At 37.8% G+C, this 13966-nt stretch overlaps 1 protein-coding gene across 10 annotated transcripts in view; it reads right to left on the reverse strand.

Moving 5' to 3' along the window:
- Positions 1-10483: 10483 nt before the first annotated feature.
- The window catches only part of LOC126959504 (neurexin-3-beta), a 578654-nt gene continuing 575171 nt past the window's right edge, over positions 10484-13966 (reverse strand). For 4 of the 10 annotated variants that reach the window (XM_050798732.1, XM_050798731.1, XM_050798730.1 and 1 more), the window contains one exon: positions 10484-11304. In XM_050798732.1, coding sequence (XP_050654689.1) covers positions 11003-11304 — 302 coding nt within the window. In that variant the 3' untranslated portion in view covers positions 10484-11002. Of the gene's footprint in view, positions 11929-13966 lie in introns of all 10 variants that reach the window. The other 6 variants (XM_050798725.1, XM_050798724.1, XM_050798723.1 and 3 more) reach the window with 2 other exon arrangements.

Raw genomic sequence — 13966 nt, forward strand, 5'->3', positions numbered from 1 at the left:
ATAAAGCTTTTATTTGTCCTATTAAACTATGTGCATATATTGCTTTGTTAAATTATGAAAATGTATTGGACCCAGTAAACCTATGGATAGGGACATAAAAGTTTGACACTACGTATCAGGTAGTTCATCACAGCATTCATCTTTCATTAATGGGCAAACAACAAATAATCCTATAGTAACATGATAGGCAATCCACATTTTATATTAAAGGGTCTAGGAAGGGTCCTGCTTGATGTTAGGTCTTGGTGGTGTGTAAACAATGCAGGCTTTAGAGTTTACACTCCTTAGTCCATATCTTGCTAGCTATGTAATCTCAGACAGATTACTTTTCTGAGTTTTCTCAAAGATAAAATGAAGATAATATCCATATCATAGGACTCTTCAGGAGTAATATTCAAATTGCTCTAATTGTTGGCACTGTTAATATTGCTGTCAATACTGGTTCTGCTACCATGGCCTATATTTGGAATTTGACTTACATGTCTTAATTTCTTAGGTATCAAGGAAGGATCAAGTTTGGATATCACAACTTACTGGAAGTGTGAACTTGGACAAGTCACTTAAACTCTCTAAGCCTGATTTTTCTCAATTGTGACAGGAGATAAGAGTTTAGCAGAGAGTTTAGCAGAGATCCTAATAGTGAGGCTCAATTCACTGCATTCCTCTGTTATCACTTTCCTCTGGCAAATCAGCTTCCTTCTCTGGCCTATCAGCAGTATCCAAATAATTCATCATAGATACAAAGAGCTTTCAGATTGGAAGACATCTGAGCCACTGGGCAGGAAAAGACATCAAATCATGCTTTTTAAATTAGTGGAGTTGACTACTCTTTTGCCCTAAAGTATATAATTGCTCTTTTGTGACTTTACAGGCTGCTGTGCTTCTCAAAATGTGGTCCATGGACCAGCAGCACAGAATAGCCTTTGCAGGTTAGAAATGCAAATGTTCAGATCTCATTCAAGATGAACTGTAGTAGTAGGGCCAGTGATCTGTGTTCTAAAGAGCCCTCCAGGTGATTCTCACACGTGCTTGAGGTTGACAACAGGCTGGTCTCAAATTTTCAAAGCACAGTACTGGGGAAAAAAAAAGGAAAATTATAAAGATGTGTTTGCACATCTCAGGAGTATCAGGTCACCTATATTCAATTGTTCCTTCCACTAAAGTTGATCGGTGACCTCCTCTGTGCCAGACACTGTAAGGGTTACTGAGGTTTCAAGATGAACTTCTTAGGTCACAGCGAACATTTGCCTGACCAACCAGAATTTTCATAAAATCATTCTGCATAGTCTAATGGACTCAATGATTGGCTTTCTTATAAATATGGATGCATTATCAAGCTCTCCAGGATTACTTCTTGGGCTCTAGTTTTCTCGTTTAAGCGATCATATTTTCTGATGTCTCGTGTCTATTTTCTTGCAAGCTGCTATACTGTGTGTAAACTCATCTGCCTTCTTGAATGTTTTACGTAGAATTTACATAGAATTTGGCCATGAAGTACATAATTTTCCTCTTTATCCAAGTAAAGCATCTACCGGAAAAAAATTATCTTCTATGTGACTTTATATTATAGATGATGATAGCTGGGGTGTTTTTGATATTTTAATATAAATTGTTCCAGTGTGTACCCATCTCTCCAGTCATTAGACACTCTCCCTGAAAATACTTCTTAGATCTAAATTGCTAACCAGGGATTCCGTGTTCCTAAGACTTTAATGAGCTGCATGTATGCCATTGCCACTTTCTTACAGCCATAAAGTCAGCTTCCAAGGATTCAGTTTTTAATAAAGAATAAAAACCTAAGTAGATTCAACCTAAAGCATGAAAATAAAATAATAGAATATGGGTTATGGAGGAGAGAAGAAAGGAGGCAGGAGAGAGAGGCAAAGAAATAAGCATTATCAGCATTTTAATGGGAATGAATAAACAGTCTGCACTATAATAAATCTCCTAGGCATTTGATCCCAATAAACCATCTTAATCCTCAGGGCTCTTCTGTCAGCATGAGATAACTACTCTGAAACCAAAATGTATTTAGCATAAAACTCACATTGCAATGTTTACTGTGTATCTGCTTTTAAAAAATAAATTGAAAATTTAAACTTCTTTGAGGCTGTGTAAGGGGGGGAACAGCCTCTAAAGGCACCTTCTGCGTGTCATCCAGCACCTGCCTGCCAAAGTCAATGCTGGGATGCCCACTGGTGGGGGAGCTGGAGTGCTTGTTAGCTGAGGTCTTTTAATCCGCTGTTTCATCTGAGCATTATTTGACTGGCTTAGGCTTTGAAAACTTCCTCCTTTTTGTGTGCATGTAGACGGCTTTTTGATATGGGCATGATGGCAGTCCCACTTCAACTGATTTATGTCATAGAAATATCAGTCACATGTCCATCTATGGTTGACCTGTAAAATCTTTGAATTAAAAAAAGTACTGTTTTCAGTGTTAATCATGACCAAGGCGGCTTCCAATTATTTTTTATCCTTTTTTTCTTTTGTCAAAGCCCATTAACTTATCTATACCTAATGTTCCTAGTAACACACACTTGCCAGTTACTATTTCATAACCTCAATCTGTCTAGTTATAAAAGCTATTGTCTGCCGGGCATGGTGGCTCACGCCTGTAATCCCAACACTTTGGGAGGCCAAGGTGGGCAGAGCACAAGGTCAGGAGTTCAAGACTAGCCTGGCCAACATAGTGGAACCCCATCTCTACTAAAAATACACAAAATTAGCCGGGCATGGTGGCAGATGCGTGTAATCCTAGGTACTTGGGAGACTGAGGCAGGAGAATGGCTTGAACCCGGGAGGCAGAGGTTGCAGTGAATAGAGATCGTGCCACTCCAGCCTGGGCGACAGAGCGAGACTCCATCTTAAAGAAAGAAAAAAAAAAAAAAAAAAAACGGCTATTGCCCTGGTGTACATATATGTACCTAATTGCAGCTTGTCATTTGCCAGATGAAGAAGTCAAGCCTGTCTACCTAAGCACATATGGGACTTATGTTCTCACAATATATTTTAGGGAAGTGGTGTTTATAATATTAATGTTTAAATATGTTTTGCATTTTTTAAAAGGAAAAGATACACAAGTTCTAGTACAAAAGACAAGCACAATACCTAAAGCAATTTACAATGTATTACCATATAAGAACAAGCAATTCATTTTTTTTTCCTTTTGCACCAAAGAGGTGGGGGCGGGGAGAGAGAGAGAGAGAGAGAGAGTGTGTGTGAATTCAGAGCTTATCTGTTAGCATCAGACACTACTGCCATGAAGAGAGAGACTTCGTTATTTTAGATGCTTTAATTCTGAACCTGTCTTCTGAGCAATTACAAACTGCTTAGAAGCAGCTCTCCTGCCTCTCCTCTCTTTCCCCTAGCCTACGTTTTCTTCTTGCTTGCTTTGATTTTTAAGAAAGAACTATCCTAGACTTCCCACATCAAATTTGACATCAAACCAGATCTGGTTACTCATACCCATACGTGCATATAAGCACATTTCCCTGTGTGGTATATGAACATTGAAAGCTATACTGTAATGCCAAGGAAGTTTCAGCTTTTCAGTTTTAAGGATCTCTATTTTTATCTACTTTCTGACCCCCACCCATCAGCCTGTCTACTGTACTCTTCTGCATATTTAAACAACCTGCCTTAAGAATGTATATATGCTCTGCTAAATTTCCAAAATAAATAAAATGTCAAACCACCAAGTGCACAGTAGGAACAGAAAAATCATTAACTTGTTGAAACTAACTAATCTATGTTCCATTCGGCTCCATGAAATCAAGAAGCAAAAGTTTGTAGTGGTTCTGTCCATTCATCCTAATGCTTCCCTTGACTTTATGGTAGAAAAGAATGTACTATCAAATAGTCTATATATAACTCTGTGTCTCTGACTCTCTCTCATGATAATTTTTATGATGAAGATTCTAGGTCAAAAATGGCAAGTGAGTGAGAACAAAGAAGAAAATCATTGTCAATAGACAATGGAGCAGTAAAAAATCATAACTTGAAAATGTGCTTAAGGCATATCTCTTCTGTGTAGCCTCATGTAAATTCAGTATAGTTACAGCTATTGAAAAATACATGAATATAACCCTCTTAAAATATGCTAGTAGATCTCTGATCATGTTTTTAGAGGTAAAGGTATTTTTAGCTTCCACAGGTACAAATTAGTAGTCTTCCCTTTTACTCACTCTCTTGAAAGAGTACAGATTCTCTTCCACAATGGCACATTTTACAAAAGATATAGCAGCAATATATAATCTATAGACCACTTTTTATTCATTTTAAAAGGTGATTGAGCACAGCTGAATTGAAATACATACAATCTGAAAAATCTTTTCAGTTTTTCAGGCAATCTCATTAAATGATGAAGAGTCTACTTAGCAGCTAATCTCTTTTATGTTGTCATTGAATAAAGAACTGGAATCATGCCATTAATTGTCCGTCAGAAAGAACGTTAGGCTTAGGTACACTGAAACACTAAATAAGACTGAAGTCGAGAGGCTCAACAGTAACTCCGAATGTTTTTTGTTTTATAACATTGTGTAATATTAAAAGATATTCTTTCATAGGGAGGTGGGCACAGATAAAACACGAATAACAAAATATTAATCTTGAAACTAAGTGATAAATGAGGGTTTGTTATGCTATTCTCTTTGGGGTATATTTGTAAAACATTCAAAATTAAAAGTTAGAAACAAAATAATGCATATCAATAAAGGGGTGCAAGGTTGCCCAAGGTATTTGGCTGACCAAGGGCCACAAGAAAGCTGAAGGATGGAAACTCAGAAATGGAGTGACAATCTCGGGATGCAAGGCTTCCGGGGGCCTAACTGAAGAAGGTAGCTGGAAACAAATAACTAGGGCTGATAAAGGAAAATCTTTGCTAATGAGCCAGCAACCAAATTTTATATTTTCTTGGCAAATGAAAGAATTAGAGAAATACTAAGAGTGATTGCCAAACTTTCATATTTTTATTCACTTTTTGGTCCTAGTTAGTCATGCATGTAGCAGCTAATTTTGGTCCTGCCTGAATCAAGTAACAAAGCCAATTGTAATAATGACCAACATTTATTGAAGGTTTATTATGTGTCACACATATGCTAAGCATCTCACGTGAATTATTTTGTCTAATATTTCTCAAGAAACCTGCAAGATAAGTCTAACAAAATTATAGGTACGAAAACAGACCTTAGCTAAGTAGTTTATCTTACGTTACAGTACCAGATGAGCCATGGCATTTTGACTCTAGAACCCATATAATCATTAAAAAAAAAATTCAGACTTTTTGAAATTCACTGTACTCATTTAATACGTCACCAAGATCTGAGCATGCATTGCCTTTAGCTGTTGTTGTCTTATCCCTCACTCTCATACAACCTTAACACTGCTCTCCTATCCTGGGCCCTACTCACGTGATCCTACTCTGCTCTGTGGCTTGGTCTCTCATGGAATTATTTGCTCTTCTACTTGGGCCATGTAACCACTTCGAAAAGGTTAGAGTTGCTTCCCAATTCTAATTCCCTTGATATTTTGGAACTTTAACCTTACCAATTCCCACTACTATACATTTGCTAGAAACAGAACCATATCCCCTCCAACATTCATATGTTGAAGTCCTAACCCCAAACATGACTGTATTGGGAGGTAGTGTCTTTAGGAGGTAATCAGGGTCAAACAAAGTCATAATGGCACGGCTTTAACCAATAGCATTGGTGGTCTTATAAGAAGAGCAACAAAAAGAAATCTCTCAGGGCATGAACAGAAGAAAGGCCGTGTGAGTACATAGTGAGAAGGTAGCTTATCTACAAGCCAGGAAGAGAGCCCTTCCCAGAAACAGCCCTAATAAACTTTGATCTGCAACTTGGTTTCCAAAACTGTGAGAAATACATTTCAGTTGTCTACCCAGCCTGTGGTATTTTGTCATGGTAATCCCAGTGGACTAACACAACATCCTGTCATTTCCTGCCTTAGCTTCCACTTCAAATGCTTCTGGAAAAAGTAGAAAATGACTTGCTTCTCTAGAAACAGCATTTTGAAGGAGCTCTAAATTTGGAACCACAAGACGGGATTTTAAGTCATGACATTGTCACATATTAGCTGTGTGACCTTGGCGAAGTCATTTAAGTTCTTTGGGTCTGTTTTTTTTGTAATAAACACAATTAGAAAAATATCTGCCATCCCTATTTCAACAATAAAAGAAAAAATATAGCAAAGATATAAAGTTGTATTATCAATGACAGCTAACCCCTTACTGATACTTAGAGATACTGTATCTGATACGGATACTTACCTTTCATTAGCAGCCTTCCTACCAGTGTTGTCAGTGAACCTCTGCCATTAATTACTCATGGTCCCACTTGGGTATCTGACCTTGTCCTTTAATATATTCCAGAACATTGAAGCCCTCTGACTACAGCTTTTGTAACTTCTGTAGCAATATGTCAGTTTCTGATCCCATTCTCTCTGAGAAGATTGACTTATGCCTCCTTTTTTTATTTTTCCCCAGAATAACATCTCTATCAGGAAACTCAGTTGCTCCATCATCTTTCAACTTCACTAAGAGTAGATCAGTTATTACCTTTCATTTCAAATATGCTCAAGTCCTTTGTACGCAATGACAAACAAGCCCTTGACCTTGAACTTCTCAAGCTATTCTCCCATTTCTCTCTTCCCGTTAATTGATGTGATTTTAAAAACCTTCCTACTCATATCTTCCTCCAGTGTACTTTGTGCAGTCTGTCATCAATCCAAATTATGGTTTTTGATCCTGGTTGCTCCCACATTAAGGCTTTGCTTAGAATGACATACAGCCCTTATTTCTGCCTATCAGTTTGCCAAGGTTTACCAAACATGTCACCCCTTCTATGAAGTCTTCCCTTACATAATTTCTTCTAAGCTCCCAAATAACTTAGTCTGTACTTTTTGATAGCTTATTTGCATTCACTGTAGTATCATTATTTGTGCATCTTTACTAGATTATAAGCTCCCAAGGCTCTCAACTTAATATCCCATAATCATTTAGTAAATGTTCAACAGACATTATCAAACTGATCTTAAACTATATAATCAAGGTATTAGTTCAATTGGGATGAACATAGGGCTTGGATAATTTTTGGAGAAAGATCAAACTTCAATTTGAATATGGGCAAAGAGAGACTGGGCCTGTTTATACAAGAGACAAAAAGGATTAAAATCCTAGCCATTTTCTGCCCTCGTTGAAACAAAGTAACAATAGCCAATAGTAGACGAGCTTGCATGTAAGTGTTCAATAAATGTTTCTTGAATTATAGAAAAAGTGAATGCTTAAAGTAATCCTAGAATTATATATTAAATAGTGAGATTTAGAAAGATTCCGGGAGGTGTGACTCACACCTGTAATCCCAGCATTTTGGGAGGCCAAGGTGGGTGGATCACTTGAAGTCAGGAGTTCGAGACCAGCCTTGTCAACATGGCGAAATCCTTACTAAAAAAATAAAAAATAAATTAAAAAATTAGCTGGGGTGGTGGCCCATGCCTGTAGTCACAGCTACTCAGGAGGCTGAGGCAGGAGAATTGCTTGAGCTTGTGAGGCAGAGGTTGCAGTGAACCAAGATCATGCCACTGCACTGGAGGCTGCAAAACTCCATCTCAAAAAATGATGGGAGAAAAATCTAATACAGAACTTTGAAGACAGGAACAACAACAATAAAAACTTTGCATAATTTGACGTCACTGAACCTGACTTTCCCCACCCCCCAATTCCTAAGATAGTCGATAATATAACCATTCCACTAAAGTTATCTTGAAGGCACAGGCTTAACTAAATATATATTTTTAAAAATCTAACTCTTTGAAAACTGGTAACCAACATATGGATAAAGGACAGCTATTCAGTTAAATCTATATTTCTAGATCACAGTGAAGAACATAGGGTAGATGGATTATCCAACTGGCCAAGTAAGTGTGTGCTTAGAGAACCAGAAATATGAGACATTTCTGCTACAATGAATGTATGACACAACTTGTAATCAGAAATTCTAGTAAGAAGCTGTTAAAATTGAAGCACTCATTTAAATTTTGGTTTTGGATTCTGTTTTTTAATTTTAAATTTTAATATGGTGGGAGGCTTGGAAAGAAGACATCTAAGACTTTCTAGTGCTTATGGCACTATGTGAACATAGTTTTAAATACTGCTTTAAGCTTGATTTATAGAAAATATGTAAAAGGCACCAAATGCTTTTAAAAAACACAGTATCCAATAATCTTTTCCAGAATACAATGTTTCCATCATCTTTTCAGAAAAAATGCACTCCCTCCTGGTTATTCTATCACAGCAATCTAAACAATAATGCCTCAAGTAACAGATGATAATTATCTCATAAATATGCCATTTTGATAACTGAATGTAATAATTAGTAACTGCTTAGAATATTTTCTATCACATGAAAGTGGTCTAGCTCTTATTGGGCTTTTAATAAGATATGACTTAGCTTCAGTGTGAGATTTTCTCAAATGTTAAGAAAATAAAAGTGCATCAGCACACAAGGTTTTGGGAAGAACATTTTATTGCTAAGCATATCCTTGAACGAAAATGCAAATATGAACTAAAAGAAAAAAGAAAAAGCAGTAATGTCACAACATCATAAAATAAATTCCTTTAGGTTCTGCTAATAAAACAGGAATATGATAGAAGCTCACATAGAGAATGCACATGTTCCCATAAAATTGTCCAAATAGAAACTTACACTAAAAGGAATATAACAAATGTATTATTACTCAAATTGAAAAAATGAAAGAAAGCAGGAAATCAGTTCACAAGACCTCAAGACTCCAAGAACAGCAATCTTTTACAGACATCGAGATATAATCAACTTCGTATAGGCTGGGCCATTTAGGTTATCTAAAATCGTGCTTTGATATCTCTTTATAATCCTGTCTTTTTAAAATGATAACAAAAAATTAAACTCTTAACACATTGAAATATTAGATAATGAGGAACACCTCTTTCCATACACATTAGTAAAGGCTACCATTTAGATTGCGCTTTTTGCCCCATGTCATTAAGATATTTTTTCAAAGTCAAATATTCATGCAACTTACAAAGACCAGCAAGAGTAGATTTCTAAATCTAAACAGCTGATTGATTTTCATCTGTACAAAAGAAATTGTATATCTCTGACCCTCCAGAGGACACACGTCATTTTTGTGTGAATATTTGTCTTGCTTTGTCTCTTGCTTTTTGGATAGCTATGGCCATACAACCAGTTTATTGTTTTTCTGTACATTGTTTCCTCTTTACAAAAAGAAAAAGACAACCAGAATATAAACCAAACAGAAATAAACAGGAAAAAAAAACAGTTCTTAAAGCAGTATGTACATAGGTGGCTAAGGAATTATACCAGCAAAGATGTAGTAAAATATGTAAACAAAATCTGAAGTTTTTTTTTTAAATTCTCTTTGACACAGTTAACTGTGACAAAACTAAAATTCACACTTTCTTCACATTTTAAGGTTTGCTTTTTTGTTGTTTTGTTATTTTCTTTTAAAACAACATTCTCATTCCACTTCAAGACTTTAACAGATTTCCTGTGTCAGTCATCCCATCAAACATACCATGATAAATATATCTGTATATATATTTATTTATATATATATTATACTATTAAATTCCTTTTTTGTGTGTGTCACAGCAGCTTTATTCATTTATTTATTTGTTTTTTAAAAAAGATGGGTGAAGGGAGAAGTGAGCAAATGGAAGGACAGAATTATCCATAAATGTCAGGCTACAAAATTAAACCACTATGAAAACCATTGTCATGTTCGGGGCGGGGAAAGAACTATGTGTTTTGTACTCTGGCATGACATGTTTGGCTTGTGTGACCTTTTGTGGTTCCATCTCGAGTTGAACTCCCCTACTGTCTGGTTTGATAATTTAACAGACTTTAATATTGTCTTTTTTATTTGCATGCATTTCAATCAGTCACAGATCCAGCCCACCTCCCCTTCCTCTTCCCAGGAAAGGCTATTTTAGTTTGTGGGGCTTTCTTCTTTAACACAATTTGGCTGGGTGAATGGACAGGAACAATATTGTTAAGTAAAGCCAATAGCTCTGATAACACCAGCCCTAAACCCATCTATTCGGGGTTTGGGTGGTGAATTCTGAAATTAGATCCTGGGGGACCAGCTTTTCGAATCAATATTATCATCCGTCACATGAATTTTGCTATGTGTTCAGCAAAGCATCTTATAGGAAACAAACAACAGATTCTAGAGACACCATAACCTGATATGTAGAGTGAACACCATGGTAGCTTTTGAGTTCATATGGCAATAGTCTCTCTCGCTTTTGTTTTGAGTTTTTTCCTCTTCCGATGTCCAGTCATTATCAAAAAAATAAACAAAAACCCAAAAGCCATTTTTCCCCTCAGACCTTAAAGTTACACGCACACTGGTCAGAACCAGATAAGGGTTGTGGGTTTTTTTGTTTGTTTGTTTTTGTTTTTTGGTGTTTTTTTTGTTTTTGTTTTTGTTTTTTTTTTTACTTTTTTCTTTTTTTGTTGTTGTTGTAGTTTTGTTTTTTACATAATTAAACCGAAAAAACATGGTTACAGTCAAGCTTCACAAACATCATTACAGACTCACTTGGAGTTATGGAACAAGTAAGCCATGAAGTCTTCTACCTTTTAGTAAAAGGTCCTCCGGAGAAGGAAGCTTCCAGGCCTGCGGAAGTGGTGGAGCCGCCGTCCGGCTCCAGAGCGCTAAGTGTGTGCTTTATGATACAGCAGGGCACAAAACCTTCTGCCTCCCAGCGACCGCTGGGACCTTGCCGCAGCCATGGCTGAGCTTCAGAGATGCATCGCTGTGTGTGTGTGTCCTTTAAAAAACGGTTTTCCCCACCAGAGTCGTGGTTATATACCCCATTTCATAGTTCCAGCAGTTCTGACATCTGTGAGATCTCACCATCCAAAGATTCATAGGCGTGGATAGAAATAACTGTGAAACTCGCGTGTGAGCAGTGTTCGCATGTTTACACGTAGTACTCCCTGTCCTTGTTTTTCTGTTTCTTGTGGCCGCTCTTCGAGCTCTGCTGCTTCTCCTTCATGAGCGTGCCGTTGCTCTGGGCGGAGTTGCTGATGTAGTTCCGCGTCTCGTCCACTTGATAGGACCCCTCGTCCCTGTTCCTGTACTTGTACATGGCGTACAGGAGGATCAAGATGCAGAGGGCGGCAGCAGCCACAATGCCGACGACCATCCCTGTTGTGCTGCTCGACTCCCGGATCACCTCTGAGGCCCCCGGGACCCGTCTGATTCCCGGCTCCGTGGGGTTTGCTGTGGGCACATTACGGAACATGGGGGAAGTAATTAGTGGGCTCTTCAGTTTGGTGCTGTCTAGCTCATAGGCAGTGGGCAACGGAAGCAAGACTATATCAGGCTGGGGTTTGAGATCACGGTTATTCATTTTGCCAGCTGGCAATTTGGGCACCATCCCAGACGAGGAGGAAGCTGTGAAGCGGATCAGCTCAGGGGATAAAGATGTGGTAGTAGTCCTACTAGTTTCGGAGACTTTGTTAGGTCTAAAGTCCTTGGATTCCCACTTGGGCGCATGTGCTTTGTAGCCACCTTCGAAGATTGAAGTGGAAAGACTCTTATCTGTTACCAAGGAGAAGGTGGTGTAAAAATCTTCATCATCAGTAGGGGGCAGGTTAGAGTCAAAGGTTTCCCCTGAGCCATACCCAGATATCACCAAGCCATCATCATCACAACCATCGCTGCCTTGGTCCGACAAGCAAGGTAACCCCGCCTCAGAGGTCATGGACAGGGAATCTTTGGTGGTCTCAATAATGGTGAGGAGGGGGCGAAAGGTAGGGGGGAGTGTAATGGAAGGTGCACGAGTAGCAATAGGAGGGGTAGCTAAAGGGTCTTCTACAAGAAGAGGGATAACTAATTCACCTCCTGGGATGGAAAAGAAAAAGAAAAACAGAATTAGTATATTTGTAAACACAACTGTAGTTACTCTCAACCAGTGTAGTTCACAGATTATGCCTCAGCAATTATAATAAAATGATCTGGATCTTGTCTGAATGGAGTCTAATCATTCTAGGCAGATTTGGAGCCTTCTATATGCCTCTTGCCACCCAAACCTGAAATCCCTAGATCAGGGGCTTAGATTTCTAAAGATACTCTCAAGCAATTATTTAGATAGAATTCAACTATATATGTTCTTTCCAGGATCTGCTTAAGGGCTGATGACATTCAGTGACATTGTTATAAATATTGGCTGCTATCAAAATTGGCGTGTGTGGGTACCTGTACACATTGTGTGCTTAGTTATGAATTTATTAACATGTATTTAAGATTTCTTTATTTCCTTCTTGGGATTCTACTTATTTGTTCCCAGGAGGATGAGAATGACCTATTCACCATCTTACTGAGACCAAGATCAAGAAACACAAAATATTGTGTCCTTTGTGTTTTCTTAAGTTACTTACTTTTATTTCACATTTATTAATCACAGTCCTTTACTATAAGCTGAGTGACAGGTATTTATAATAATTCAAAAATGTTCATCTAACAAATCCATTTTGACTATTTTCCAGAAATTCCCGATTATTAAATGACAACTTGCCTTGCATTAGTCTAATATTTGTATGCATTGCTTTCATGTTATATGCAATATATTGTGAGCTGGAAGCTAGATTTTCAAAATACCCAGCCTAGATATCCATGACTTGAAACTTTTAGACTTACAAATGTTGACTTAGCAAAGTGAGTTTTTTTAAATTGGTGATTCCTAACTGGTGTGGCAAAAATATATCGGTTTACCCATAGACCCTCGTTATTGCACTTAGAATCATGTAGACTAAGTTGGGAAAGAAAGCTCAGAATAGTTCATTAAATCACAGGGCCTTGCAGATCATGGGTGCCACAAATATTCTGCAGTAGTGGTTGTTTACCTGGCTGTAAGGCCAAGATTGCTATGTATCTATGGCAGCAAGATAATTGATCTCTCTTCAGTGTCTTTATGATGTTATTTTCCAAGCAGAGGAAGAATCTTAAGAAGTCACAGTTCGTGTCTCTTAATTGAATTTATTCCAGAAGAATGTATTCCCACTATCAATTAAAAAAATCCACTCGCAGGAATGGTACGAATGTTTCCCTGCCGCAGTTAGTTAGAAGGTTGGGATACTAATGTGTCGTTATTGTTGAAGGCCTCTTTCTGAGTGGACCCACTGAGCTGTCAACTGGTACTGCGTATTGTGTCTCTTACACTTGGTAATAACTTTGCTGTGATGATATAGTCAGTGTTTGAGTAGCTTTTAACAGATAAGACTGTAGCTAAGGTACCTACCTCATCAGTAACAAAACCAGACAAGGAGGTGATTCAGTACCAGAGTTCTAGGGGCACTCCAAGTGAATAAGCCTTGGAGTTTACACAGTCTTCCAGGGTTTTTCCTATGAAGATTGATTCACGAATTAAAACTCTCCCTTTGAACGCACGGGAAATGTTTCAAGATGCAAGCTTTCCACACCTTGCATCTTGAAACATTTCCCATGCATCCAAACTGTCCAGGTTTCAGGTGTGCTATGAGAAGGACTTCCTGAGGAGAAAGCTAATGCCTACCTTCAAGCACTAAGAAAATGCTGGTGCCCATGTCAGAAGCCTTTATTCTCTCCCTGTTTAGCTATTAACAATTGTGTTCTGCAGAAAGAAACTGAGTTTGGGAGGGAGCTGATAAAGTATATAATGTGTATCATTTAGAAGGGCAGGTACAACAGAATGTTGTAGTGCCATCTCTGGCCTATGTGATAATTTTACTATGAAATTAAAACAACACCTTTTTGAGATTCTCAAGATGATCTTATAGTATGTGCTCTTAACCTGAGCCTCTATTCTGGTGCTTAGAGTTTGAAACTATTGAGCAAAATGATCTTTGCAGATTTGCCAAAGATTCACACTTGCTGTACTAGACCAGCAGACACCTATTTTTTT

The sequence above is a fragment of the Macaca thibetana genome, chromosome 7, assembly GCF_024542745.1.
Source record: "Macaca thibetana thibetana isolate TM-01 chromosome 7, ASM2454274v1, whole genome shotgun sequence".
NCBI classification, from domain to species: Eukaryota; Metazoa; Chordata; class Mammalia; order Primates; family Cercopithecidae; genus Macaca; species Macaca thibetana.